The sequence below is a fragment of the Lineus longissimus genome, chromosome 10 (assembly GCF_910592395.1).
Source record: "Lineus longissimus chromosome 10, tnLinLong1.2, whole genome shotgun sequence".
In the NCBI taxonomy this organism is placed as follows: domain Eukaryota; kingdom Metazoa; phylum Nemertea; class Pilidiophora; order Heteronemertea; family Lineidae; genus Lineus; species Lineus longissimus.
In genome coordinates, this window is record NC_088317.1 from 13828741 (window position 1) to 13856280 (window position 27540).

Here is a 27540-nt window from a genome sequence, read left to right on the forward strand (position 1 = left end):
AGCCGGTGATTTAAAAAAAAAGAGTCTACCGTATAGCTCAAATCCCCTCCCCCAACCCTAACACCTGGCACAGGAATCTTAACCCCTCTGACTGGAAGGGTCCAAGTGATAGGGGTGGTACCTGTTAGGCGAATATGGAATTAGGCGAAAAAGGAATTAGGCGAAAAAGGAATAGGCGAATGTGGAATTAGGCGAAAAATGAATAGGCGAGAAGAATTAGGCGAAAATGGAATTAGGCAAATGTGGATTAGGCGAAAGTGAAATAGGCGAATGTGGAATTTTTTAGGCGAATGTGGATTAGACGAAAAAGGATCCCGGATTAGGCGAATGTGGCATAAACCGCTTGATTACCCCGCAACTGCGAGGATAAATGGAAATGACGTTAGCGGGATGACGTGAGTACGGATCTCAGGATGCACACACGTGGCGGGAAAGGTCTTTCGCGCCAGGAATTGCGCGTACTGAAAATAACGAATAACAAAATTGAAAAAGCATCAAACACGTTCAGAAAAATAGTTGACGGATGAACCAAAAGAAGAACAAACATACTGCAATAAAAAGCCGACTATTACTTTAAAAAAGAAATTCCTGAGCATTCCGGAGGTACCCCAACTGATAAGTGTGCCCGGCGAGTTTCATGTCTATCGGACAAAACAGAAAGTCGTGATGCTTGAGACAAACTTCCAAACTCAGTTATAATATATAAGATACTCCTTGATACAATAGGTGTTGCCTTCCACTATAATATCTTTATTGACACTTATTCCACTTGAAATTGTGAACTGCTGGAAATAACTGTCTTGTAAGACATCATGTTATGGCGAAGTCTCTGAAATTGACGTCATTCTTGCAGGGCTATCTTGTACTACAGTGCCAGCAGTAAGGCCGACGCAGTAGCAAGAAATATGCGTTTCGCGTTGATGCACTATGAACCCGCGATCTCGTATTCTCCTCGTATTTCGATCGTATTCTGTATTTGCATCGTGATCTCTCGTAAAACAGCATGGGCACCTAATCGGCTTAAACCCCTGTGGTTTGTCTCCGTCGTGTATTCTCGGGTTTAATTTTACGAGAATGAACGAGGGCTTTACATAGATATTGGAGAATTCGATGGTTAGTCAGTTTATCGGTAGTGGGCATGGTATGTCAAAATACATGCCCACACTCGCTGCGGTCTGCCAGTAGTGTTCAGTTCCGATGTGTCCGACAGGTGGCGTGGTACTGGTAATATGCCGGGATGTGTACTGTGTGTACGTCTGCATTTTGCGTATCAAGCATTTGTTTGCGAAGGTGAATGCGCGGTGCGGCGGGGAGAAGGGAGTGTTATTTTTCCCAACAAATAACTATTTGTCGATCCGTACCATGACTGTTCTAACAACTGGATCCTGAATTCTCGAAGGATATTCGCGGACTTATCCGGCGTCGGAGTTTCAGTTTGGCTTAATAGCTCACAGTATCGATCCCAAACACTTTTCACAGAAAATATGTGTCCTGAATTCAGCCCTCGTTCAAGTTCTTGAACAGTTGTACTGAAACAAGCTTCATCAAAAGTGTTTTGTTCACTTTTATTGAAGCCAGCTTTGTCAATGTCTCGGAAGAACTTCACGTAACACCACAAATGGTACTTCACTTCTCTAGCTATGAGGTCAGAAATCCCACCTAATCGATTTGCAAGCATGGAGCCCGACTGAACAGCTCTTACTATTTTCTCTGATGTCTCTGAAGTTAACACCTGATGGAGTGTTTCGGATGTGTCCTTCTGACAGTATATGCACTTTTCCCACCGAGTAGTTTGTACAACACTTCTTGATGCTCTTTCAGGAACACTATTGGCACACTCGGAAGTAGAACATTCTCCGCCATCAAATTCTATCAAAGGTTCCCGTTTTGTTTTTAAACGATTCAAATGCGAAGCACTGGTGAAGCATGAGAAACAGCTTTTGTGGGTAAATAGTTTGATTGAGGGATCATCTATATTAACTATGGGACTTTGTAACCTATCCAACACTTCAACATATCTGTCACAGTTATATTTGATTCGCAGAGTTAAGGCTTGTTTTAATGACTTCAAACCTTGAACAGACGTCTTTCGAACCTTTTCTACCTTACTTTTCTGACAAATGATGCATTTATGAAGTGAAATAGATTCCCCTCGTTTCCTTTTCTGGCTTTGTAATGCAGCTACAGGCGTCATTTGCTTCTCCGGATTGTCCACTTTAGCTGGCTTCCTTCTCTTTGCCTTCCCAAATTCATCTGGCTCATGTTGCTTTCGTTTCTTAGATGAATTTGCATTTGCCTCCATCTCCTGAAAGTGAAAGTAGGTACTGAGTAAACCCATCTGAATTAATTGATGCTCCCTGAGCACATGTTGCATGGTCTGTACTGGTAATGAGGCAGTAGCTAAGCCATATCTGACCTGACCCAGTTTGAAACCCTAGTGTATATATTGAGATGTTATATGCTATGTGCCCTTGTGTACATCTCTAGCATAGCATATAAACTATTAGCACTATTGAGCTGTGGGCCTATATTAACTTTGAAAACATCTCATTTATGATTCTATGTTGTTCTGACAGTAGATGGATATCAAGAGTAAAACTTACCTTGGTTTTATTATGTTTATTCATTTATAAAATGCAAAATCAGGTGAAAGTGGAACAAGCATGTTGACTTCAACATCATCTCCTATCTTCAGTCTGAAAAAGGAACTAGAGGGGACCATTTTGTTTTTAATTGCCCAAAGAAGCAATGTTGACAGACCTGTTTTCTTTTGCATGAACTTACACCCAAATGCTTGTTGATTACCAGAATTGCCAGTCAACCCAGACCCCTTTTAACTGTTTTAACCTTCATGAAGTAAAAATATAACCCTGCCCCCCCCCCCGGTAGGGTGCCCATTTAAGTATAATTGATTATCTTTTTGCATGATCACATGCCATTATATGTTATTAAGAATGTTTATAAACCCAAACAGACTTATTCATGTTGTAGCAGGTTGAACACAGCGATTTAGGATTTTTCGGGAATTTTTGCATTTTTTCAAAAAATGGCCATGTTTGACCCTCAATAACTTCGGACTCAATAGGCATAGAAGATTTATTTTGGTTTTAAAAACTGCCCAGCCAAGTCTTCTTTCAGAATCGGTGATCAAAAATACTTTTCCATTGCAGAAAATATATTTTAGGCAGAGGAATGTGGAATAGGTCTGTTTTAGGGCCCTCAAGGGGTCACGTAACCTTTTGACCCCTTAATGACCCCTAGGATTACATGCATCTCAAAACACAATATCAGATCTTGTAGTCCGATTCATAAGCTACAAGATCATGTATGATTTGTTCAAAAGTGATCAATAATAAAAAAAATATGTCACTTTCTTTAAACCTCACCTGTTTTATTTCACATTTTTAGATTTTTGACATTTTGAGGAAAGGGTTAATTTTGGACCTTTTTTGGAAAATTCACGCTTGGCATCCACCCTAGCCGGATGCGGCACATCATAATCTACCTTACTGCAGTGGATGCATGTCTCTAACATGAAATGATTTTAAAAACCTTATCTAGGCCTCTTTTTGAGTTTCGCCTCTCTACTAACAATGAATATATCATAATAGATACGTATGTATCTGTTCAATAGAGCATGGTCAACCGTTATTTTGATGCAAGATGTCTAATCAAAATAAACTTTAAATGCCAATTACCACATTTTCACAACTGCCCGCACAACACCATCATAACCCATATTCTCATATCCACCAGTCAAACCAAAAAGCTAGGCCTGGGTTCGACTGATGTTGTCATGGAAACTCATCAACTACACAGTAATAACTATAAAGATCATTATCTTCAGCAATGCTTCCTTCCACAACAGTTTTATCCCGAAAGTATTCCCTTACTAAGGCATGCAGCTTCTGAAAGAGACCATTCATGTTTTTGACCTGGAATATTGAACATCTTATTTTCATTTTGTGTTGCTGGTATGATTTTTCCCATCATTCATACCAAGAGGAAATTATTCGCAGCGCAAAATCCAAATTTGGATTAACTGATGCCCGTGACACAGGATTCATTTTCGCTACGAGGACTATGAGTAAGTACAAATTTTATTCCTGATATTTAGTCGTATAGCTTTTACTTTTAGCTTTGAAAATTCAGTTCTCCTGCCTAGACGAACCATCGTGGGCACTGAACCAGGGCTGCACGTTGCACAGGTTTTCATGCGTTCTCCTATAAGCAGACATACCAGTAATAATAACACTGCCTCGTGTCATATGCTCTGTTTATACTGCCTGGCGTATGGCTTTCAGTCTTAAGTCTTTCGACGCCATCCTACAGCAATAATGTTAACCGCTCCGATCTTCGAGAACCTCTCGATCCGCTGGTTGATCGTCCCTTTTCCTTTCGTTTCTTCTTTACAAGATAATCTAGGTAATGTTTTCAAACAGACAAGATTCAACGACGTGATTATTGTTTGGTAGCATTTATTGACAAAATTGATAAGAACATTAATCCTAAACAATACATACTATCAACAGTGTTGAACAATAACAAGGCTTTGATTTTAAAGAGATACAGCGCAATATATTTTGACTTCATGAAAATGTACGGTGTTTAGCGATGCTACTATACACTGGTTTAGCAATGCAATGCACTGAAAGTGTATTGGTTGTATATGGTCCAACGATCAAAAATTATTTCTCGCATTCACTCGAAATTTTGACCCTGACAGTCATATTTCCAAATCTTAAGTGTAACCTTACTACGAATATTTGATCGTAGATGCCTTGCGGGGTGCGGGAATTGCCTTCATAATTAGCCAAATATTTTACTCTATTTCAGGAGCAATCTTGTTCGGAACTTTTGTGAGGTAACGTCGACGCAAATACACTGTCTCGTCGAGCACTATCTTATACACCATCCCGGAGAGTACACTTTATGCTTGTAAGGCTTACCGAAAAAAAAACCCGGTATGATTCCGTTTCAGCGGAATAGGGAGCATTCATTATTTTAGTATTAATATGGGTATATATAAATCGCAACAAAACCCCCAGATGAACCCATCCCACCATTCCAGGAATGACACATATCATGTCATATCACAGTCTACTTACACCACTGGACGCAAGGGCCCAAAGCGCCACGTAGCGGCAAAAAAGCGAAGCTGGCGAAACATTTATAACGGGTCACCGTCACTTATTATTGGACTTATAGCGCATTTACGGGGTTGCAACTATTTTGCTTAATAGTGTCACCAGGAAAGAAAAGCATGCGACCTAACGCCGATCTATTTGTATAAAGTGATAATTGGAAGGTATATAGTAGAAAATATCAATAAAATAATCATTCCATGTCGTCTTTTGAGGGCATTTTTGATTGTAAAAAATATATGTGTACGTCACCGGAGTTTCTGCAATGATAATTTTATCACATTGGACTGGTACAGGTTGGAACTGAACATTGAATATGCTGGTGGTGACGCTTTCTGATGAGAACTTGGTCGTGACTGATGCAGTATCCTTGGACTTGTCCAGAGCATCGTTCAATCATTGCTCTCTGAGCTGCCTTGATTCTGTACTTACCCAAATACTGAGACCAAATGCCTGTTGACTGTGCTTTAAGAGAGACTGGCGCCATGCCTAGTCTCTCTTGAAGCACAGTCATTAGACACCAACCCCCTCAGACTCAGAAACCTCAAACGCCCAACCCTTCCTGCTACCTTAATACTTCTGGATACAGATAGAAATCAGCACATGAGTGTAATGTCATAATTGTACGAACTCGAATGTACCGATGTTGGCCTACTATACAGCATGCACAGTGAATGTGCGTGATCATCGAGCAACCTGGAAGTCAACTTTCTTAGTCTATATAATGTTAACCATTTGCATATGTTTTAACTACCTGTGGAATCAAGGTAACAGTTAACCGGCTGCAGTCACATTTTAGTGTAGGCGGTGGTAGTGAACCAGGTCTCCATGGGGTGTTCATACATATTTAAATCATAATCCCTGTGTTTGAGTGAATCAGACCATTTTCTTTTTGTTTCGAAATCAATCATCCAGCTGAAAACCGCGAACACCGTTGTATTTTAAGTAGGATACTGTGTAAAGGAATAAGGAATGGTCCCAACTTATCAACTGTACGTTCCGCTGAAATCAAGGCGGAACCATACCTTTCTTTCCTCAGTAAGCCTACTTGTGAGGTTCTCGTCAGTGCTATGTTTGAGAGTCTTGTGCTGATTGTGCGTCCATTTGACACAAACGTCTCTCGGCACTGATCGCATTCCAGTGCTTCGAGCTCATTACGAACCATTGCTCGGAGAACAACTTGTTAGTTGAAAGTTTGAGTAAAATTCTATCATTCAAAATGTTGTTTGCTTACCTATTTCTTTTGTTTTATATAGAACCTTATTGGCGATTCTGGATAGGATGTTCAAGTAGCGATTTTCTCGTCAATAATGTATAAATATGACTTTATTTCTTAGTTGATTTCGAATTTGGTGCATATAACCACTGAAGAGCTACATAAAGAATACATTAATTTGGCAGATTCTGTAGATACATGTTCGCTTTTTATAAAATTGGCGCATATAGTAGCAGCGATTTTCTGTGTTTTTTCACATGCAAAGGTACATTTCCGCTTGGTATTGCCGATATCCGTTCATTATATGGCGTACATCCGATTGTCTTAGCCAATATACGTCGATGGTTCATTCAAACAGGTCCGAATAGTAAATCTTCATTTTCTTTCCAGCACTGAGCGCTGCTAATTCCCAGAAAGTTATCACAGTACACCAAGGACCAGTTGAAGTGAAGCAAGGACATAACTGCACTCTGTGGTGTAAATTTAAAAAGAGCCGTAAACAAGTGCCGATAAACTGGCAGTCGCCGCCAACTTTCAAAACAAGAACGAACGATTGTGATTCTTTTCTCAATGATAAATATGTCATGTCATGTTCAGACACTGATGGCCCTTTTCGGTTTTATAATATGACAATAATGGATGTCAAATGGGCCGATAATGGGGAATATCGATGTCTGCATGCAAACGATATGGTCACTGTGGATTTACATGTTGTAGGTAAGTTATAAACACAAGCTATACGAACAGAGCATTTTGATCTTCCAAAAGCTCCCTTGGCGTATAAAAGGAAACTCAATTAGAAATAAAAGTTGATTGCAAATAACTACGATGCAAGAGTGGTACTTTCGGCGCCCACGGCACTGAAAGTCCTCAGGTCTTGACAGTCATCAGGGTCACGATGAATAACCGTATTGGTTCAACGAACTTCCGTTTTGCCATGATTTTCTAGTTAGCACATATTTCTACAATTTTCGGTAAGTTCCTCTGGTATAATCCAGTTTTGCTTATTCTGCCTGCATCATCGGTCGTTGTAGTTTACATCTGTATGCTCATGTGGATGTAACTTAGACACGGAGCTAATATTCACGTTGAAAGGTGAAAAATTAATGATCTTCAAAGACATCATCAATGGCGAATCCTCTGAAATTGACGCCATTCTTGCAGGGCTATCTTGTATTACAATGCCAACAGTAAAGACTGACGACGTAGCAATGAAATGCATATTTCTTGCTACTTCGCCATAAACTCATTGCAAAACTCATGGCGAACGCGAATGTACCGATGTTGGCCTACTATACAGCATGCACAGTGAATGTGCGTGATCATCGAGCAAACTGGAAGTCAACTTTCTTAGTCTATATAATGTTCACCATTTGCATATGTTGTAACTACCTGTGGAATCAAGGTAACAGTTAACCGGCTGCAGTCACATTTTAGTGTAAGCGAAAGAATAAGGAATGGTCCCCTCTTATCAACTGTACGTTCCGCTGAAATCAAGGCGGAACCATACCTTTTCCCCCAGTAAGCCCACTTGTAAGATTCTCGCAAGTGCTATGTTTGAGAGTCTTGTGCTGATTGTGCGTCCATCGGACACACATGTCTCTCGGCACTGATCGCATACCAGTGCTTCGAGCTTATTACGAACCATTGCTCGGAGAACAACTTGTTCGTTGAAAGTTTGAGTAAAATTCTATCATTCAAAATGTTGTTTGCTTACCAATTTGTATCGGCCATTCTCCAATCATGGCCAAGTCCGGTATCGTGCCATGGAATGCTGCAGTATACGTCAGAAACTGAATTTCGACGTACAAATTGCCTTTGTTAAACCGTACTCGGTAAAGTCGCTAAACCGTACTCGAGAGTTCGCTGAACATAAACGGTCATTGCAGAAATCCGTCAAAATCACCAAAAAAATTAAGAAAAGGGAGAATATCGAATGAAATACGGACCATGGAACACCTAATCAGGGGTTGACTCCATGGCTTTGAAGGAAATGTGACGGCCTACCGTTGACCAGACAGCGATTTCATGGTACCCTAGCAAACTTGTTCAAGAATGTGATTAAACAGGCCTGGCGGCGACTGGGATCACGTAGGGTGTGGCTTTGGTTGTGGGTGTGGAAGGAGGGGTCCGTAGGCATGTTGATACCATTTAGCAATGAATCTGTTGTTATGATAGGGTAGGTGATGTTAGAAATATGAAGAAAAAGTGTGAGTTATGAAATGTGAAAGTACAATTTATTATTTTCTCATGGTACATGTGAACTGATGGCAATGAATATCGGCTATGCCAAAGACAAGTCGAAGAAAAGATTAACTAGGCCTACTTACGCAAGTTGTAACACTACGCACTCATCGCATTTGTAGTCGAAACGGTCAGCGCCGTGTAGCGGAAAAGATCGGAACCAGATTAATCACATGCCTGGGGAAACCGATAAAGGCTAAACATAGAATGGGTCAGAAATGACGGATTTCCCCCTTAAAATGGTCTTAGCATTCTTCAAAAACAGCCAAGAAACTATACTATCATTCGTTACAACTATTTAGCTGAATTCGTTACCCAAAAATACATATAATTCGCATATAATTCTATCTGACACGCATTTTTCGTTCATCATACTGTCCTGGACTTTAGGGATTCCCCGACATACCAAAACAGATTTGCTAGAAGAACAACGGATTTCCCCTCTTAAAACCACATTTACATTCATCAGACACACCCCATAGACTATACAGTAACGCATAAACATAAGATATAACCATTCATCAATTAAACAGTTATGCGATTCTATTTAAAACGACTTATCGTTGACGAAAGGAACTAGATCACAGATTTTCTGACCGATAAAATGGACACTTACGTGATCCAATAACCTTATAAACGACAAAACCCTTCGCATTATGATCTGTCAATGTTAACTAGCAAGAGCCCAGGCCGCTACATCGCAATTATTTATTCATATCTCATATCACGTGTCTACTATGAGTCCAAAGACGTAAGTTCGTTGAACCGTACTTTTAATCGCTAAACCGGTACGGTTATCCACCGTGAAGGTGATCAAAAATGTACCATGATTGGAGAATGGCCAAGTCAGCTACATTACATCGTACATTATGGCAGAAATAAGTTTGAATTGGTTTTTCATTTGGTAACTTTTTTATTTCGAAGTTCTGAAATACGATTTCGCCCAGAGTGTTCATGTAAGCCAGTGTGCTTCCACTCAGGCTGATTTTCTCTTGTCTGTTTTCAGTTCCAGTTACAAGTGTAACACTAGCAAAATTCGTCAAAAGCACAGCTCAAGAGCCCCAGCGCTTGCATCTTCAGTACTTAACATGCACAACAAACTGTGCATCTCCAGCACCCAATATTTCATGGTTTGTAAATGAAGTAAGTAGGGCAATATCAGAGGATGATGTCTTGACTTTGGCAGGTCTACACCTATTGAACCGATTTATTGATCTTTGGCCTTGAGGAGAGAGCTTAAAGATGAAGTCATTGACAGTAGTTCCTCGAGAAATAAAGCTACTGTGAAGTTTTTTAATGAGCCTTTTAATTGTTCAATGATAAAATAATAAAATCATTCTTCTTTATAGAGACACATTGGGCACTGGGAAATACTGTCTCTGATTGAGACTAGAGGTGCCCTGATTATCTGGAAAAAAGTACTGTAAATCTTAAAGGAAACGACCTTTTGGTACCAGTGCAGTTGTATTTTAAATAGAGAGGTTATCCTCAATAGAGTGGTGTATGCTAAAGGGAGGTTCCACTGTAGTGCAAGTGATTAAGATGAAATAGACACTGTGGTTTTACCATTACCAAACGTATTTTCCAGCAACCCTTTAATGGCAACGCGACGGTCAGAGAGCTGGGCTGCTCAGGGGCCAAGGAGGGCCAGAGACAGACTGTGAGCACCGTAAAGATAGTAATGAGGACAGACATGGATAAGGAAAGAAAGGAATATGACATTTCGTGTACGGCAGAAAACATTATTGGGGAGCCACAAGTTTCAAAGACAATAGCTTGCAAAAATGTTGGTAAGCATCTTACAATTGATTTGCGTTATATTATAGCGTTATTGATTTTTCGTGATCTCCCTCAATGTTTATTTCAGTTCTGTCGGGTCAACACTAATCATGGTGAAAGTCTAAAAATGGAAAGAACTTAGTTTCAGAAAGTGGAGACAGGTTTTTGTGATAGTACTCAGAGAAACAACCTATTATAATAACACGAACCCCGGGATGATCAGGTATGCGCAATACTCTGAATTAGGAATATGGCCTCCAACGAATGTCTGTGGTTTTCATTACGTCCTTCTTTTGATGACATTTTACGATGTCGCTGTAACTTCGAATAAACATGAGGTAATCCTTTGACACTGAACATGATTTGCACACTTTTATGCAATTAAGATGATTGTGACAATGAAGCGAAACTTTATAAAATCAAAATTTCTTTACGACAAGTATCCACACCTGAGTACTTTTATGAAACATACTAGGACAGTTGACCATGGGCACTCGCCCGCTGTTCATCCTGCAGCTCCACCTCATGGGCTAACCAATGGCGAAACGTCCTTGGATTAATGTCGGTAGCTCGGGCAAATGTCGTTGCAATTCTTGCGAATGCATGGCCAGGAAGATGGGCCTCCGCAAGATCATCCAGAAAATGTATTATCTCATTCGAAGAATACGCGTGATGGCGGCGGCGAGGGCGAACGGGCATGTCGTCCATGTCATCGGCAGGGGCGGGATCCTCTAACTGCAGGAAAACGACATTTCCCCGAGCTACCGACATTAATCCAAGTTCCTAGTTCGGAGTATTACGCATACCTAGTTAATATGCTCAGTTAGATGGTGGGACACCTATCAATCTCCATGAACCAGCCAAAATTGATATTCAAAACTACCCTAATGGGACAAGCTATAGTCCCTTTAACTGCCAGTGATTTACACTGGTAGAGCTCTCTACGACCATTAAAGCTGAATTGCATGCACAAAACCAGAGCACCCAATGCGGCAATAGTAAGAAATTCAAACGACCGAAAGGCCCTTCTGAATACGGCCTGAAACATGATAGACCTCCAATGATTCGATGCGCTTGATTTCACAAACCAGCAAGCCGTGGGACGATGCGGACCCTCGCAGAGAATTCTGGAAGGAAAAAAATGAAAAGGTCCTCGCACCGGAACTCGAACTCGAGACCTCTGGTTTTATTTGCCAACACTCTTATCCTCTAGGCCACTGGGCTGCTTGAACTGCTTGTCGTTTTATACGCCTTTATAGAATGTGCAAACATTTGTGCGTAATCTTTGTTCAACATCTTTGAGCGGCTTCCAGTGAGCAATCCCAGAAAGAAAGTCATTTTTTCTTTGCTGTGCGTGATTATGTATGCGGAGTCTTCGTTTTCTCTTAGCAATGTTCACCTTTGTCTTGGTATCTTCTTCTATTACATGTACTTGAGAAAATTTCTGGTTCATCTCTCAAAATTAAGCATAATCGCCATTCATATAAGGTATATTTGCTGGCAGCAGCTTACAAGAAAGTCCCCCTAGCTCAGACGGTTAGAGCGTTCGCATTCTGAGCCCGAGTTCCCAGGTTCGAATCCCTGGAGAAGATTTAGTTTTTTTCTCTTCCACAATTCTCTGAGACCTTCCGCATCGTCCTGTGGCTTGCTGGTTTTTGAAATCAAGCGCATCGAAGCATTGGAGGTCTATCATGTTTCAGGCCGTATTCAGAAGGACCTTTCGATCGTTTGAATTTCTTACTATTGCCGCATGGGACGCTCTGGTTTTGTGCATGCAGTTCAGCTTTAAGGCAAATATATGCTCGGTTAGATGCTGGCGCCACCTATCCATCCCCATGAACTTAGCCAACTTAATATTCAGAACTCCCCTTCCTGCCATGTGACACGATAATAGTCCCTTTAACTGGCAGTAAGTCACCTGTAACTAAAAATAGCATACCATCATTTGCATACTTTCGCTTCGGCTGCCAGTCCATATTATAAAACAACCTCCACATCCGGGATCTACTGGCTTAGCAATCAAAATGGCTGCACCACTAGACCCTGGATACTCTTGTACGTCATATCGCTCGCCACCGCCAGAATCTGGGGCTGACGTATATGGTAGGCCGTAGGGGACATTAATGCCGATTTAAGTTCTAGAACATAATTATTTATTGTCTAGCACGTAAATCAGCCTATTACAGAGCAGGAATTTAGTTCTAGCACGTTAATCAACCAATTGCTGACCAGGAATAATGGTCTAGCACATAAATCAGCCTATCACAGTGCAGGAATTAAGTTCTAGCACGTTAATCAACCAATCGCTGACCAGGAATAATGGTCAAGCACATAAATAGCTATGGTGATTGGCATAAATTCATTACGGTCTAGAACATAAATCAGCCAATTGCAACCATCGTTTCAAAAAATTGTCTACTTCGGATATCTTGGTGATTTTCCGGGCGCACTCGTGGTGTGTTATCTGCGGCCATATTGGATTAAATTGTCAAAACTTTTCAGTTCACCAAATCTCAGCCTGTAAATTATGAAATGGCGCGCCGCCTGAATGATATTCACCAATTTTACGATAATTTTCGAAGCAGCGTGAATGCTTGTTGTAAAATAAACTGAGCTGCCTGTGATACTTTTTTGGCACGCGGGAAATATGAAATGTTCGAAACGATGGTTGCCATTGGCTGATTTATGTTCTAGACCGTAATGAATTTATGTCCAACACCGCCCTCATGCCAATCACCATAGCTATTTATGTGCTAGACCATTATTCCTGGTCAGCGATTGGTTGATTAACGTGCTAGAACTTAACTCCTGCACTGTGATAGGCTGATTTATGAGCTAGACCATTATTCCTGGTCACCGATTGGTTGATTAACGTGCTAGAACTAAATTCCTGCTCTGTGATAGGCTGATTTACGTGCTAGACCATTATTCCTGGTCACCGATTGGTTGATTAACGTGCTAGAACTAAATTCCTGCTCTGTGATAGGCTGATTTACGTGCTAGACCATTATTCCTGGTCACCGATTGGTTGATTAACGTGCTAGAACTAAATTCCTGCTCTGTGATAGGCTGATTTACGTGCTGACAATAAATAATTATGTTCTAGAACTTAAATCGGCATTAATGTCCCCTACGGCCTACCATAGACGTAGTATGTTTGACCTATGACCCGTCTATTCGGGCACTACGTGTCAGCACTGTTTCAACATGACCAGAAACCGTTTGTAGCCGACCAAATGATTGTAGAATTAAGCAATTATCTCAGGGTTAATACAGATAAAGATGCCTTATACTTCAATATAACTAGAAGCCTGACGGCCTGAATAGCTACGCTGGCGGAATTGAATAGAATGACAAGATTGAACAAGTAGTGTAATGCCAGAGTGCCACGCCTATTCTGGGGAAAACTAGTGGTTTTTGTCGTCATGGCGACGTTTGCCCATATTTGGAAGCGATTCTTCCGGGAGATAATTTATAGGGGTTCTTGTAGAGACCCGCCCACAGAAGAAGAATCGGTCAGATATGACAGTAGTATAGGTTTATGGTAGATAGAGAATAGGGAGATGTGGACAGACTAGATGGAATCAAGCGTAGACAAATGGTCGTTAGGGTGGATGACAGTTGTGAAGGTTTTATTTTAATTGAAGGAGTTGATGGGTTCTTTAGTCACAGCCACTCTTTAATACCTTCAGTTTGATAACAAACATGACTACCTTTGCTCCAACTGTATTTAAGCAGGTCAGCGCAAAACTGCTCTTTCAGTGCCTTTAGTTTGATACCATTAACACGACTGCCTTCCTCTAACGGTGTTTAAGGTGTTTTACATCAACATCTCACTTGATTGTGACAACCTGCTATGATGCAGTCTCTCACATCACGCTCTTATATCAATCAGGCTTCAACGCAGGCTCTTGCCTGGATGTGAGTGATCCAAATAATGACCAACTTGGCTCTGATGGTCCTTAATTAATGTCTCTTGTAAGTCCCATACCAGATGCACTCATGTGTGACATGTAAAGGGTCCATGGAAAGGAGTTAATTAGTATTCTTAGGGTTACTCTGGGTGTTTGCATCACACCTCATTAACCCCATTCAATTGAGGCCTTTGATCTTAAATTGTTTACTTTGGGAAGACCTAGTTTTTTTCATAGGTTTTATGGAAATCCGACCTTTTGGACAAAGTTGGGGGAAAGTCGGACAATGTCGGATAAATGTCGGATAAATCAGGAATAAGTTAGAGAATCCGTTAATACGTCGGAAAAAGCTTCCCACTAGTGACAGCAACACTACTTTGCCTGGCGAGACCGCTGGATTGACTCGTAGATGATAGACTGCATCATCCTGTAAAAATGAGAACAATAACACTTTTTAAAAACAAACACAATCAATATAAGATAAGACTGTCCACTCACAGATAACCCTGTTCGATATTTATTATTGACATTCCCGATTATTTTACAAAAACAATGATAGTCTGTGCGAAACTCTGAGAAGATATACAACATGTATGGCTAGCTGTTCATATTAATAGCGGTACGGTAAAACACAAATGTACAAAACTTGTATGGAAAATTAGTGAACTGGAGGGGAGGGGGGGGGATATAAAATAGATATTGATGTCTTAAATAGTTTATGACTTATTTTTTCTTTACAGCGTCGTGGCAAGAAACTCCCATAAAGACTGCAAATACTGGGATAACAGTGGTGTTAGCCGTGTTGCTTGCCATATCAGTGATCATCTGCTTTGTTCTGCTCATAAAGCATGCTAAGAGAAAGAGTGAGTTTTTTCAGATGATTTTTGTTGAAGCTTTCTGGCACTTTCCCTAACGCTTTACTGTTGCATATTCTGCTCAGTAGCTGTACATGTACACCCGATCTGAAAAGATAGATTGATTAGGCACTTAAAAGGGCACGACGTTCATGTTCACTGATAGGCCAGGCAATTGGAAATGAAGTTGCATACAACACGTACGATTGTAGTCGTTACTCGGGTGGTCGCCGTCTGGGGTTCCCCTGTATACACAATGCAATAGTGCACCCATCGTGCATGCATTGTTGCTGAAACGTTGCATACGCAACGGCAACGTTGAAATTTATCTTCAGTTTTAGGAATTTAGGCGATTGTAATTTTTAAAATTCGTTTTTTAATTTAATATTTTTAAGGAACGCCCTGTTGTAGAGGGAAAAAGAAGAAGGGAAAGTTTCTAGCTGGTGACTCCGAAAACTGATTTTTCCAAATTGTGAGTTATTGTTAGTAATGTCTAAAATATAGTTTCCCCGCGCTGATTATACTAGTCATTATGCGCACATTAAATGTCGTCCTAAACAGGAAACTATAGGTTTGCTGTAACAGTGTTACTTGGCAGCGAAAATTTACTACGGCTATTATAAATGTACTTATAAATGTATAACGCAACTTAAAACAAATAGTGAGTGTTCAACTGTGATTTTATATTAATTACCGTAGCTATAGGCCTGCAAATTCGGATTTCAAGCTGAACTACCTGGTAGTATCACAGTCATGTCCTAGCTGCATGTATTGAGCCACCCTCAAATACCAGGGTCAGCTGTATGCTTCTCCCCTCACACACACCACGGTCCCTCAAACCGATGATTATTCGCGGGATGAGGTGGAATCTCCCCGATTATTTTCCCTTTCAACTCGATCACTTTTGATTCTGTAAACAATCATCGCATCGTACGCACACTCTCTTATTGGTTGAAATTCCTAACACTGAGGCGAACACTGCGAGAAATTGTTCTTATTACAAGAACGTGTAAGATCCTGTCAGATGTTTTTATCCTCCCCTGCTATCGATATATCGGTAAATAAAAAAGCAGCAGTTTTAGTGGATATAAAGACAAAGAATGAACAAAAAATGGAGAAAAAAATGAACGAATCTTAGTATAACTAGAAAGAGATTTGTATTTATCCGAAACGGTTTCTGAGACACAATAATTGTGTGCATATTTTACCCGAACGGCAGGGGATGCTGTGACGTAGGAGAACAGCCGGAAATCCTGCCGGGAGATGGTTCTGTGCAGCAAATCAACTCGATAAATGACGATTGAAAGGCAATGAAGCGGAGGATGGTATTCAGCTCTCATGTCTCATATTACCATTTGGTCATCTCTACCTATAAGTACCAACTGACTCATGGGTGAAGTTTACCAAGTAGGGCTTAGTGCTTTGCTCAAGAACACAAAGATAAAATAGCTATGACCTTTCCAAGAGTCGAACCCGCGACATCCTTATCATAAGCCCGGTGCTCTAATCTCCATCTTGTCTATGCCACTACGCTCAGGTAATGGTACAAGTGAAAGAGTACTCAAATAGATAGCAGAATGGTTTATCTGATCCAAAAACTGTCATCTGCATGAACACAACTGTGACAGCCAACAGTTAGCACGCTAGGTTATGCCATACACGATGTCATTATCAGTGAGATGATTAATTTCCCTCACTCTAACGGCAGAAATACGTTTCTGAAGACAAATTAAAACAACCTTTCTCACTGTAAAATGAGCACATCACTCTTATATCTGACTTCTAATTTCCAACAAATATCAGCATTTGTTTAAGACTCGGTCATCCCACTCGATCTTTAGAATGTTCCTTTAGCCATGTTAACATCTATTCATACAAAACTCTGGATCGAGTCTGCGTGTGCTATCATGTGTCTTTCATATTTTCCAGGTTATTTCATCAAGGGAAGCTCATGAAGATGAACATTCGGATCCTCGACAATGTGAAAGAATGCGAAGGCATACCATACACCGCAAAATGTAGCAAATGTAGCAAATTACAGAAATTACAGAAAGCTTTGTGGTGTTCGGTTCACGGCGTAGCCAGGGGGCCACTCCTCTTCAGTGGCCGCGTTATAACGACTGACGTCGAACATTTCCTGGAGGAGTTGAGAATCGAAACGTTCCCGAAAGCATATCGAGCTGGTGACTTCGGTTTGTAGCTCAGCTGACAAAGTCAGCGGGGCTAGTTCAATAGCTATTCGAATGGTGTCTATCCTTCCATCCTTCCATCCATCCATGTATCTATCCATCCATCCATCCATACGTGGACAAAATCGGGCATTTTGTAACCATTAGACATAGGCACTTTAAATCTCGGACTTAACATGAACAGCACAAGAAATGCCGCTGACAAAAAAATTAGCGCGGTTCGACTCAAATTCAGCTAACCAGGGGGCAAAAAGCCTAAATTACAAAACTGTTTTTTGTCGTTTCATTCCAGCAGATAGAAGCTTGAAATAAAGTTGTGGAGGTCTGCGTGATATAGAAGTTTTGATATAAAATAGATTAGTTTCGATATATATCACCAGTTGGCGGTACTGAACAAAAATGTGACCCACCACGACAAAATGAGTCACTTTTTGAACAGAATAATAATAATAAATACCGGATATTATAGTGCCTTGTACATGCTAAGCATGCTCCAAGGCACTTTACAATGGAGTTAGAAGCAAATATTTGGATTTAAAACAGTTTGATAGTGGTAAGAGTCTCTGAAACAGATTCAATGAAAAATGTTGCCTCTTTTCACAGCTTGTTTTTCTAGTCCAAGCTCTTGCTGTCCATCCTTGATGATTCAGCAGTCAATATGTTTAATTATTTTACATTTTCACACACAATTTATTTAGACATCATGCTTTTTTTGGCCACAAAACTGGGTTTAATTTATGCACAAGCATACTAAACGATCATGTGCTAAGTCACTGTCACGTGATACCTAAAGTTGTCGAATGGCGGCAGAGTATCTGATCTAAAACGACCTCGTTTACCCAGGGGTCATTGCGCGCTCCTATGGTCACTTGCACTACTCCTGGTATCATGTTGAGCTGAAACATATTTGACTGCTCAACGAATAATGTTTGACATGCAAATAAGATGTAAAAAATGTTTTGACACTTGGCATATTCATGGCATATTGAATCGGCGAAAAGGGCGACTTATCAGTCAGCACGTGTTACAAATGCCAATCTCTCGAGCACTGTGAAAATACTATTTCCAAATCCCCTTTGATAATTAGTTTTTATGTTTAAGTAAGGCTTCTTTATCTATATTTACCCTCAGATAATTGCTCAATTTTACAATTATTTGGTCGGCTACAAACGGCTTTGTTCGTGATGAAACAGTGCTGGCACGTTGTCGCATTGGGACAACCTGTATAAGTTTAGTTTTTTGGGACACACTGTAGTTCAAGGTAATTAGCATAGGTGGCAGCACTGGGGGGAGTGTGTTGAGAAAAAATGATGGAGGACATCTGAGATGCTGTGAGCACATGAAGAAAAGAAACCTGAATATTATGATGAGAAGATGAATATAGACAGTTTTATTGAATTACAAGAGTTAGAGTTGAGTAATTATACAGTCCTACCCCGACATTAGGTCTCTTACCGACCGGATAGTGGAGCAGTGAGGTGACATTTGAGAACTGTAAAAAGTGAGAAACCATGTGCTATCCATGTACATTTTGTACAGAGTTGGCCTGTGCATTTGGCCTATGCTAGTATGCTGCTCAGTGCAAATGCATATGCATGCTGAAATCATCCAAATGAAGGACTGCTGTTGCAATTTGGATGCCGTTAAGACGACAAGAGAACATTAATTGTGCTGTCCCTCCATCAACCTTGGATTTTGGAACACCACGTCAGTTCAAATCCGAGTGAGCTTTGAGCACAGGCAGCATGCTGAGGAAGAGTCAAGTGACATTCAAAGTCCAGTTGTATGTCACATCGATGGTCGCGGATTGTCGAATTCCTGTCGTTGCTGATCCCACCAACGCTTGAGTTTCGTCGAGTCACCGAGTCGGAGAACACTGTCGAGTTGTCGTGTTCTCAACATCCCAGCATTGTCGAGTAGCTGGTACATCGTCGATGAGCATCATTCGCACATCATTTGCCAAATTCGTGGCTGATGTGATCCTACACAAGAGTGTGTTGAGCGTCTAACGAGTCGAGTCGGAGAACACTGTCGAGTAATTGTGTTCTCAAAGCCAGACGATCAACGAGTTTCTTCGTTCCTCGTCCCTGTGTGAGAACTGTCGTTCTCAACATCGAGCAATCGTCGATAGCTGTTAGCATCGTCGTCATCTTTGAGCATCGTCAATTTATGCTCAATATCCGAGTAACACTTCCACCCAAGTTCAAGGTCATCCGATGTCCATGCCGTGCTGCATTGATGAACTGAACTGTTTGAACCGAGCACCAGCCTCTGATTCCAAGAGACATTACCGAGTTAGCGAGTCACCATCTTCCAAGGACTGCTACATTCCAGCTTTGTGCATTGTTGTCACACACATGATATGCATGAACTAATATTTGAATTCTCTTTCAGATATTGAGTAAATTTATGAACTTTGCCTAGTATTTGGTATAGAAGTTGGCCTTTTACTGTGGGATTTCATTGTACATGTACATTGTAACTGTGTCTTGAGTTTTTGAGCATCTAGTCTAGGTTTGAGTAGGCCTTTGTACTAGAATCACCACATGAGTCTATGCTTTAGGTTGTAAGTTGACCTACTGCATACTACGAGTTATGAGTATTTCTTCTGACTAAAAGCTGTATTTGGTCTTGAGAATCTTCGCTGCAGTTACAGGTTGTAATTTGACCTTGCTGCACACTAACTTGAGTTGAGTTTGAGAATCTTCGCTGCAGTTACAGGTTGTAATTTGACCTTGCTGCACGCTATCTTGAGTCGAGATTGAGAATCTTCGCTGTAAGTAGAGGTTGTAATTTGACCTTGCTACACGCCAACATCGAGTTGAGTTTAGAGTCTCACTGTGGGTTTTGAGTGACCTTACAGTGTTAGCAAGTTTACCACATCAGTGTTAAGTGGAGAATTTGCGTCTTTCTTGAGTAGAACACACGAGTTGTTGTTACGTTGTCATGCTTATGAGTAGGCCTTGGTGAAACTTGGAATATCACTTTGCGAGTTCATAACACCCAACGTGTACGGTGTTAGCAGTGCCAATTCATCTTGCATATTTTAGTTGCATTTCAAGCCAACTTCTATGCTACCATTTGTATTGTCGCTTTCATGTGTTCACAGCTACACTTTTCCTAAGGTTCTATTTTGCAACGTTTCATCTGAGTTTATCTGGGGTTTGAGAAATTTCTTGTGCTGCCCTCTATGCTGTTCATGATACTACAGGGTTGAGTTCATGTCATATTGACACAGGGAATTTATCAACTGGCTGAAATTCCAAGGGTTTAGATTGCTACTGTGCTTATTTCAGTCATTCTCTCTGAGATCTGAGTTTTTTGAGTTTTGAGTTTTGAGTAAAACTGCAACCATGGGTGAACCACCAACCTTGCAATCACTGTGTGATAAACGCAAAATATGTCGCGGGAAGTACACTCGACAGGAAAACACTGTGACAAGGTATTACAGGGAAGCATGTAACTTGTACGACAAAGGAGATCGCGTTACCCAGTTTGAGACAGCCGTGCGAAAAACGGGTAATGCCATGGAAGAGCTGAATGCGGTCTACGGTGAATTGAAGGACGTACAGACTGAGGTGGACTTCCATCCTGATTTAGGGAAACTGAACGATGAAGCCTTGAGAGTTGAGACTGAGTCAGAGGAGAGGTATCGCACCCAGTACTACGACATTTCTGCCATGGTTCAACAACTGCAAGCGGATGCTGAGAAGGAGAGGCGTACCCCGTCGGAGAAGTCGAGTGATACTTTCACACCTGAGCACTTTGCCGCCGCCATGAAGGAGACCCTGGAATCAGTACAAACAGGAATTTCTGGTGATCAGTTAGAAAGGATTCTAGGGACCTTATCGCACAAGAAGCGTTATGTTCAGATACCGAAATTCAAAGGTGATGTCGAGTTGTTTGACCAGTGGAAACAACTGGTAGAGACTGAATTAGAAAAACCAGGCTATAGCGAGGTGGAAAAGACCCACATAGTCATATCATTAGTTGATGGAGAGGTATCCAAACTCATCAGTGGACTAAAGGATCCAAGTTCAGATGACATCCTTGAGTTTTTGGAGAATAGGTACGGAGATGTGTTGACAAAGATCCAGAAGGCAGTGAACGAGATTGCTGCAGTGCCTGCTGTCAGTTCGCCCTCAGCAAAGGATCTTGATTCTCTCTACAACCTGCTTAATTCCAACTGGAATTACATCATGAAACGAACAGAAGATGACAAACACGTGGTAAGGGCAAGCTGGATCTTTACAGCCCTTGTCCGACCAAAACTGCCAAAGGGACTTCTCAAAAAATGGGATGGAGAGATAATCAAAGAGGAGAAGTCGATGGGGACGACGTCGGAATTACCGATACGTTTCGACACTCTTTTGGAGAAGCTGCAAGATGCCGTCAAGGTTGCGAGGCGAACGGAGCCAAGCAAACGAGATAAACCCGAGAAGGAGAAGGAGAAAGAGAAGAAGTGGGTTAAGGATTACCAGAAGGAATCTAAGAAGCCTACAGGTCATGCTCTTCAGATATCTCAGAGGACACCGAAACCCAACAAGGAGGAATCGTGCATATTCTGTCAACTTAGGCACTTCTCATCAAGTTGTCCAACAGTGAAGTCGATGCCTGTGTCAGAGCGAGTTGAGAAAGTGAAAGCGTCAAAGGCATGTTTCAACTGCTTGCGGACTACTCACTTTGTGGATGCATGTCGGTCATCTAGCTGTAAGAATTGCTCGAGGAAGCATCACACACTCTTACATTTCGACAAGCAAGGAGGAAACAAGACTGGGAGCAACCAGGAAACATCGAGCGAAAAGGAGACAAGTGGAGATGGTAACAAGCCTGAGGAGACCGTGAAATCACCCCACTACTTCGTGAAAGCCAGAGAGACAGATGGTGAAGTACTGTTACAGACAGGCCTAGCGAAATTGGAGTCGAGGAATGCAGTCGCACATGGACGAGTTCTCTTTGACTCAGGGAGTGGAGCCACATTTGTCAGCAAGCGAATGGCAAGGAGTTTGCAGCTGCATGGTCAACCAGTTGCAGCAGAGTTTACCTTAGCAGGAGGAAAGGTCATGACACTTGATACCCAACGAGTCAAGTTTCATTTGTCGAGCATACTACCCAAATGGAAGGGAGAGACGTTCGAAATCATCGCCTATGTTCTAGAAAATCCATGTGCTGATATCAATGAAGTCAATGAGGATTTGTCAAAGATTGAACAGCTGAGAGACCTCCAGATAGCTGATGAGTTCCCGAGAAAACGTCAATCGGTGGATGTTCTGTTAGGAATCCAGGATTCAATGAAAATCTTACAGGATAAGAGAGTCTTTGGATCAGGAAACAGTCTTTCAGCGCAGAGGAGTCACATTGGTTGGATCGTGTCCGGAACCTGTCCCGCTGATCAGGAAAGCCACACAACGTTGCCAGTCAATCATTCAACATTTCAACTGTCCAGCGAGATAGACATCGCGACCAAGCACTGGGAGACGGAGCACATAGGGATCCTACCAAATGAGAAAAACCAGCACCTCTCAGAGCTTGAGACTGAAGCCCTGAGACAGCACAAGGAGAAAACAATCAAGATCAAGGATGGTTATGAGACAGGATTGTTGAAACATCCGGAGTGGAAGGATAAAATTCTGAAATCAAACAAACAACAAGCAATGAGGAGACTTGGTAGTCTGGAGCAGAGACTGAAAAAGGATCCTACATTGTCAGCGAGATACCAGGAGCAAATCAATGAGTTGATCAAGAAAGGTCGAGCGGAACGAGTGAGTGAGGAAAAGGAGCCGGAGGATCGTAGTGTGTGGTACTTGCCCCATCATCCAGTAGTGAGAGAGGACAAGACGACAACAAAGGTTAGAATCGTCTTCGATGGATCGATGAGAGGCCGGGATGGAGTATCACTCAACGACACCTTATTACCAGGACCTGCCCTGCAACCTGACCTTCCTGGAGTTTTGATGCGATTCAGGCGCCACAGAATTGCATTGATAGCGGATATCGAAAAGATGTTCCTCCAGGTAAGTATGAACGAGATAGATCGAGATAGCCAGAGATTCCTATGGAGAGACTTGGACACGGATAAGGAGCCGGAAGTTTTCAGATTGACCACAGTCACCTTCGGATTAACGTCTTCGCCATTCTCAAGCATCAAAACTGTGCTAGATCATGTCGCGGCACATCGTGAGGAGTACCCAAAAGCTGCTGCAGAGATTGAGGAGAATATCTTCGTGGATGATATTTTGAGTGGAGATGAGGAGGATAATGAGGTGGCGGAGTTGGCAGTTGGACTGAAGGAGATTCTGAGCCCGGAATGGAACATGAGGAAGTTTCTATCCAACAAACCAGGAGTTTTGTCAGGTCTTGCCAAGGAAGACATCGCGTCGGAGCTCACAGAGAAGATGGTTGGCGAAGAGATCTCAACAAAGGCGCTGGGAGTCAGATATCGACCCAAGGAGGATGTTCTCATGTTCTCATTTGTTGACAAAATGGAGGATGTGGAGATCGAGACCAGGAGAAGTGTGTTGAAACAACTCCATCGGATTTATGATCCACTTGGCATGCTATCGCCCTTTGTACTCAAGGCTAAGCAAATTTTCCAACAATCATGGGTCACAACTGGAGGATGGGACGACGCGCTACCATCGGAGATAGAGGAGGAGTGGAAACGCTGGAAATCTGAAGTGACACTACTGGACAGCATCAAGATACCGAGGTGTATTGTGCCTGCTGACTTCCAGGATCCAGTATATTTCCTACACGGCTTTGGAGATGCATGTGAGACATCATACGGAGGAGTGGTCTATTTGACTAGCCAGGATTCAACTGAGAGACGTCACGTTGCTCTACTCAGCTCAAAGACCAGAGTAGCACCCCTGGGAAAGAGGAGGAGCATCCCGGAACTGGAGCTCATGGCATCACTGGTGACAGCAAGGTTAACAAAGTATGTGGAAAGAGAGCTCAAGCTTCCGATTGCTTCAGTGAATTGCTGGACAGATTCCAAGGTTGTCACACACTGGTTAAGCAAGCCACCATACAAATGGCAAACATTTGTCGCAAACAGAGTAGCTGAGATTCAGAACTTAGTGCCACCCTGCAACTGGAGACATGTTCCAGGAAAATGGAACCCTGCGGATCTTTGTTCCCGAGGACTTACTGCTGAGAATCTGGTTGAATCTTCATTGTGGTGGAATGGTCCATCCTTCCTGACTGAAAGTGAAGAACAGTGGCCAGAACAAGAGAAGAGCAAGAAGGAGGATGAGGAAATAGCTGACTCGAAAGCCAAGCCCAAACTTCGTCAGATTGGTATTGCTGCTGTAGCCAAGACGGATATTGCTGCTGCTGAGAAATACATTGAGAAATTCTCATCATACCAGAAGTTCATCAGGGTAATGAGCAGAGCGAGGAGTTGGATTAGGATCCATAGGTCCCGAAAGGAGGGGAGAGATCAAAACGAGGGGAGAGAAACTGACAAGGAGAAAAGCATTCCAGGAACAACTCTCAATGACAGACGTCAGGAGGAGCTGCACTGGATCAGATGGGCTCAATCGCTCAAGTATCAGGAGGATATTGAGGAATTGAAAGCCGGACGACAAGTCACCATGGAGAGTAAACTGGCTCCATTGAGCCCAGAGTGGGACGAGAAGGATCAAGTGATGCGAGTGGGAGGTCGTCTTCATTACGCCCCATTGCCGGAGGAAACTAAGCATCCCATCATCTTGCCTGCTCACAACCGATTTGTGGATAAGTTAGTTCTGTACTACCACCAGATTAACCTACACACAGGACCAGCACAAACCCTGGCTTTCTTGAGAAACAAGTACTGGCTTATTCATGGGAGACAGGAAGTGAGACGCATTCTTCACAAGTGCAAGGCTTGTAAGGATCCAGAGGAGATTGAGCAAAAGATGGCGCCGCTGCCTGTGGAAAGAGTGAGCATGAGTCTTCCTTTCACGCACATAGGATTAGACTATGCAGGACCTTTATACGTAAAGATGTCCAGAGATGAGACAACGAAGGCTTACATTCTGATCTTCACGTGTATGGTGACTAGAGGAGTGCACCTGGAACTCACACCAGATCTTACTACAGAAGAGTTCATGGCTGGGCTGCAGCGCATGATGAATCGCAAAGGGAAATGTGTATTCATTCTCTCTGACAACGCAAAGACATTCAAAAAGGCAGACACCTTGCTGAGGATTCTTTACAAACAGAAGAATGGAAAGAACAAGCTTAATGAGGAGATAACAGGAAAGGGAATAACATGGCGTTTTATCACGGAGAGAGCCCCATGGCACGGAGGATTCTATGAGAGACTCGTGCAAAGCGTCAAGAAACCACTGAGGAGAGTGCTTGGGAAAGCACACCTGACATACCTTGAGATGCAGACTGTACTCTCGGACATCGAAGCACAACTGAATTCTAGACCCCTGACTAGTGTCTCTGCAGACAAAGAGGATTGGTCGCCTATCACTCCAGGACACCTGATGATTGGCCGGAGCCTACAAGTTCTGCCTGATGCCTCATTGGCAGGCCATACTACCGTCGCAGTGAGCAAGAGATGGGCCTATAATCAGCACCTGTCAAGGATCTTTTGGAATCGATGGACGAAGGAGTATTTGACTGAGCTGAACCAACTGAGGAAGTGGACTGAGGTTCGAGATAACCTTCATGAGGGAGACGTTGTTCTAGTCGCTGAGGACAACACCAGGAAGCTGGATTGGAAGCTTGGAAGAGTGGAGGAGATCTTTCCAGGACGAGACGGTCTTGTGCGCTCAGTACTGGTGAAGACGAAATCGGGATTGATGAGACGTCCAGTACAGAAGCTGAGGCTATTGGAGACCACCATTGTGCCAGAGGATGTTGAAAGCGATTCAGATCCAGATTAGCCAATGTTAGTGGAGTATTGTGACTAGAGACATTCTATGAGCATTGAGAACTACAACATATACAAGAAAATACAACTAAGGGTTTCGTTCACTTAGTAAATACTTTATTCGAATTGTGGAGTACGAGTAGAGAGAATAGTTCAAGCGATATTTGCCAGTTGGTATTTCGCATAATTCGTTTCAATATTTTAGCCAGTGTTGCAGTAAGCGTGAAATTTTCGGTGCTCAGATTTCAGAGGGGAGTATGTCGCATTGGGACAACCTGTATAAGTTTAGTTTTTTGGGACACACTGTAGTTCAAGGTAATTAGCATAGGTGGCAGCACTGGGGGGAGTGTGTTGAGAAAAAATGATGGAGGACATCTGAGATGCTGTGAGCACATGAAGAAAAGAAACCTGAATATTATGATGAGAAGATGAATATAGACAGTTTTATTGAATTACAAGAGTTAGAGTTGAGTAATTATACAGTCCTACCCCGACACACGTAGTGCCCGAATAGACGGGTCATAGGTCAAACATGCTACGTCACCCCCATATTCTGGCGGTGGCGAGTGATAGGACGTACACGAGTATCCAAGGTCTAGTGGTGCAGCCATTTTGAATGCTAATCAAGTAGACCCCGGATGTGGAGGTTGGATCTAAAACGATGTCAAAGTCCGGCTCTAAAAGATGGATTACTCAACAAATAACTTTTGTCACATAGCAGAACTAATGTGAATAAACAGGTCTCGAGTAACATTGCACAATGAGCACTGATTCACTTGTTTGGTAGAAGCCCTGGTGTGTGGACGTCAGTTCGCTGTTCTCCTCTTGAGGTGTTAGGTTTAGACAAGGTGTAAAAGGAATGGACGTCCCAGGAATGCAGGAACCCCATATAGTAGCTGTGTATTGTCAACGAATGTGGTTAATGGTTTGGTTAGGGTTAGCTACATAATCTTCAACAAAGAAACTCGGCGACTCTATTCACTTTAACAAAAGGACCGGTCTTAGATTCCGGGTGGGGGGGGGGGGGGGACTTGCATTTCTTTTACACCGGTGTAACATCTGTGGTTGTTTCCCATGTGTCAGTGTTTCCAAACAATAGGCAGCTAGAGAGACCATGACTTTTCAATAGGGGGAAACACAGAAAAACTTGTCAATCTATCTTTTAGCGTTCCCAAACAATGAGGGGAAACACTCAAAAATAGAAACACTCAAAAACATTACACCGGTCTATTGAGTTGGGTGTTGGTTCTTGGCTAAGTTCATGTCCGGCAGTGGTTTAGTTCAAGTCTTGTGTTACCTTATAGCCCTGAGAAGGCAGCCTTGCGAAGGCT

General features: G+C 42.2%; 1 protein-coding gene across 2 annotated transcripts in view; it reads left to right on the forward strand.

The window, feature by feature from the left end:
• LOC135495174 (uncharacterized) overlaps nt 1-26661 on the forward strand; it is a 30475-nt gene extending 3814 nt beyond the window's left edge. The window contains exons 1-7 of one of the 2 annotated variants that reach the window (XM_064783649.1): nt 3972-4087; nt 6751-7077; nt 9611-9747; nt 10193-10394; nt 15038-15160; nt 15547-15623; nt 17081-26661. In XM_064783649.1, coding sequence (XP_064639719.1) covers nt 20694-26222 — 5529 coding nt within the window. In that variant the 5' untranslated portion in view covers nt 3972-4087; nt 6751-7077; nt 9611-9747; ... (2 more) ...; nt 15547-15623; nt 17081-20693 and the 3' untranslated portion in view covers nt 26223-26661. Of the gene's footprint in view, nt 1-3971; nt 4088-6750; nt 7078-9610; nt 9748-10192; nt 10395-15037; nt 15161-15546; nt 15624-17080 lie in introns of those variants that run through there. The other variant, XM_064783648.1, reaches the window with a different exon arrangement.
• The last annotated feature ends 879 nt before the right edge of the window (nt 26662-27540 follow it).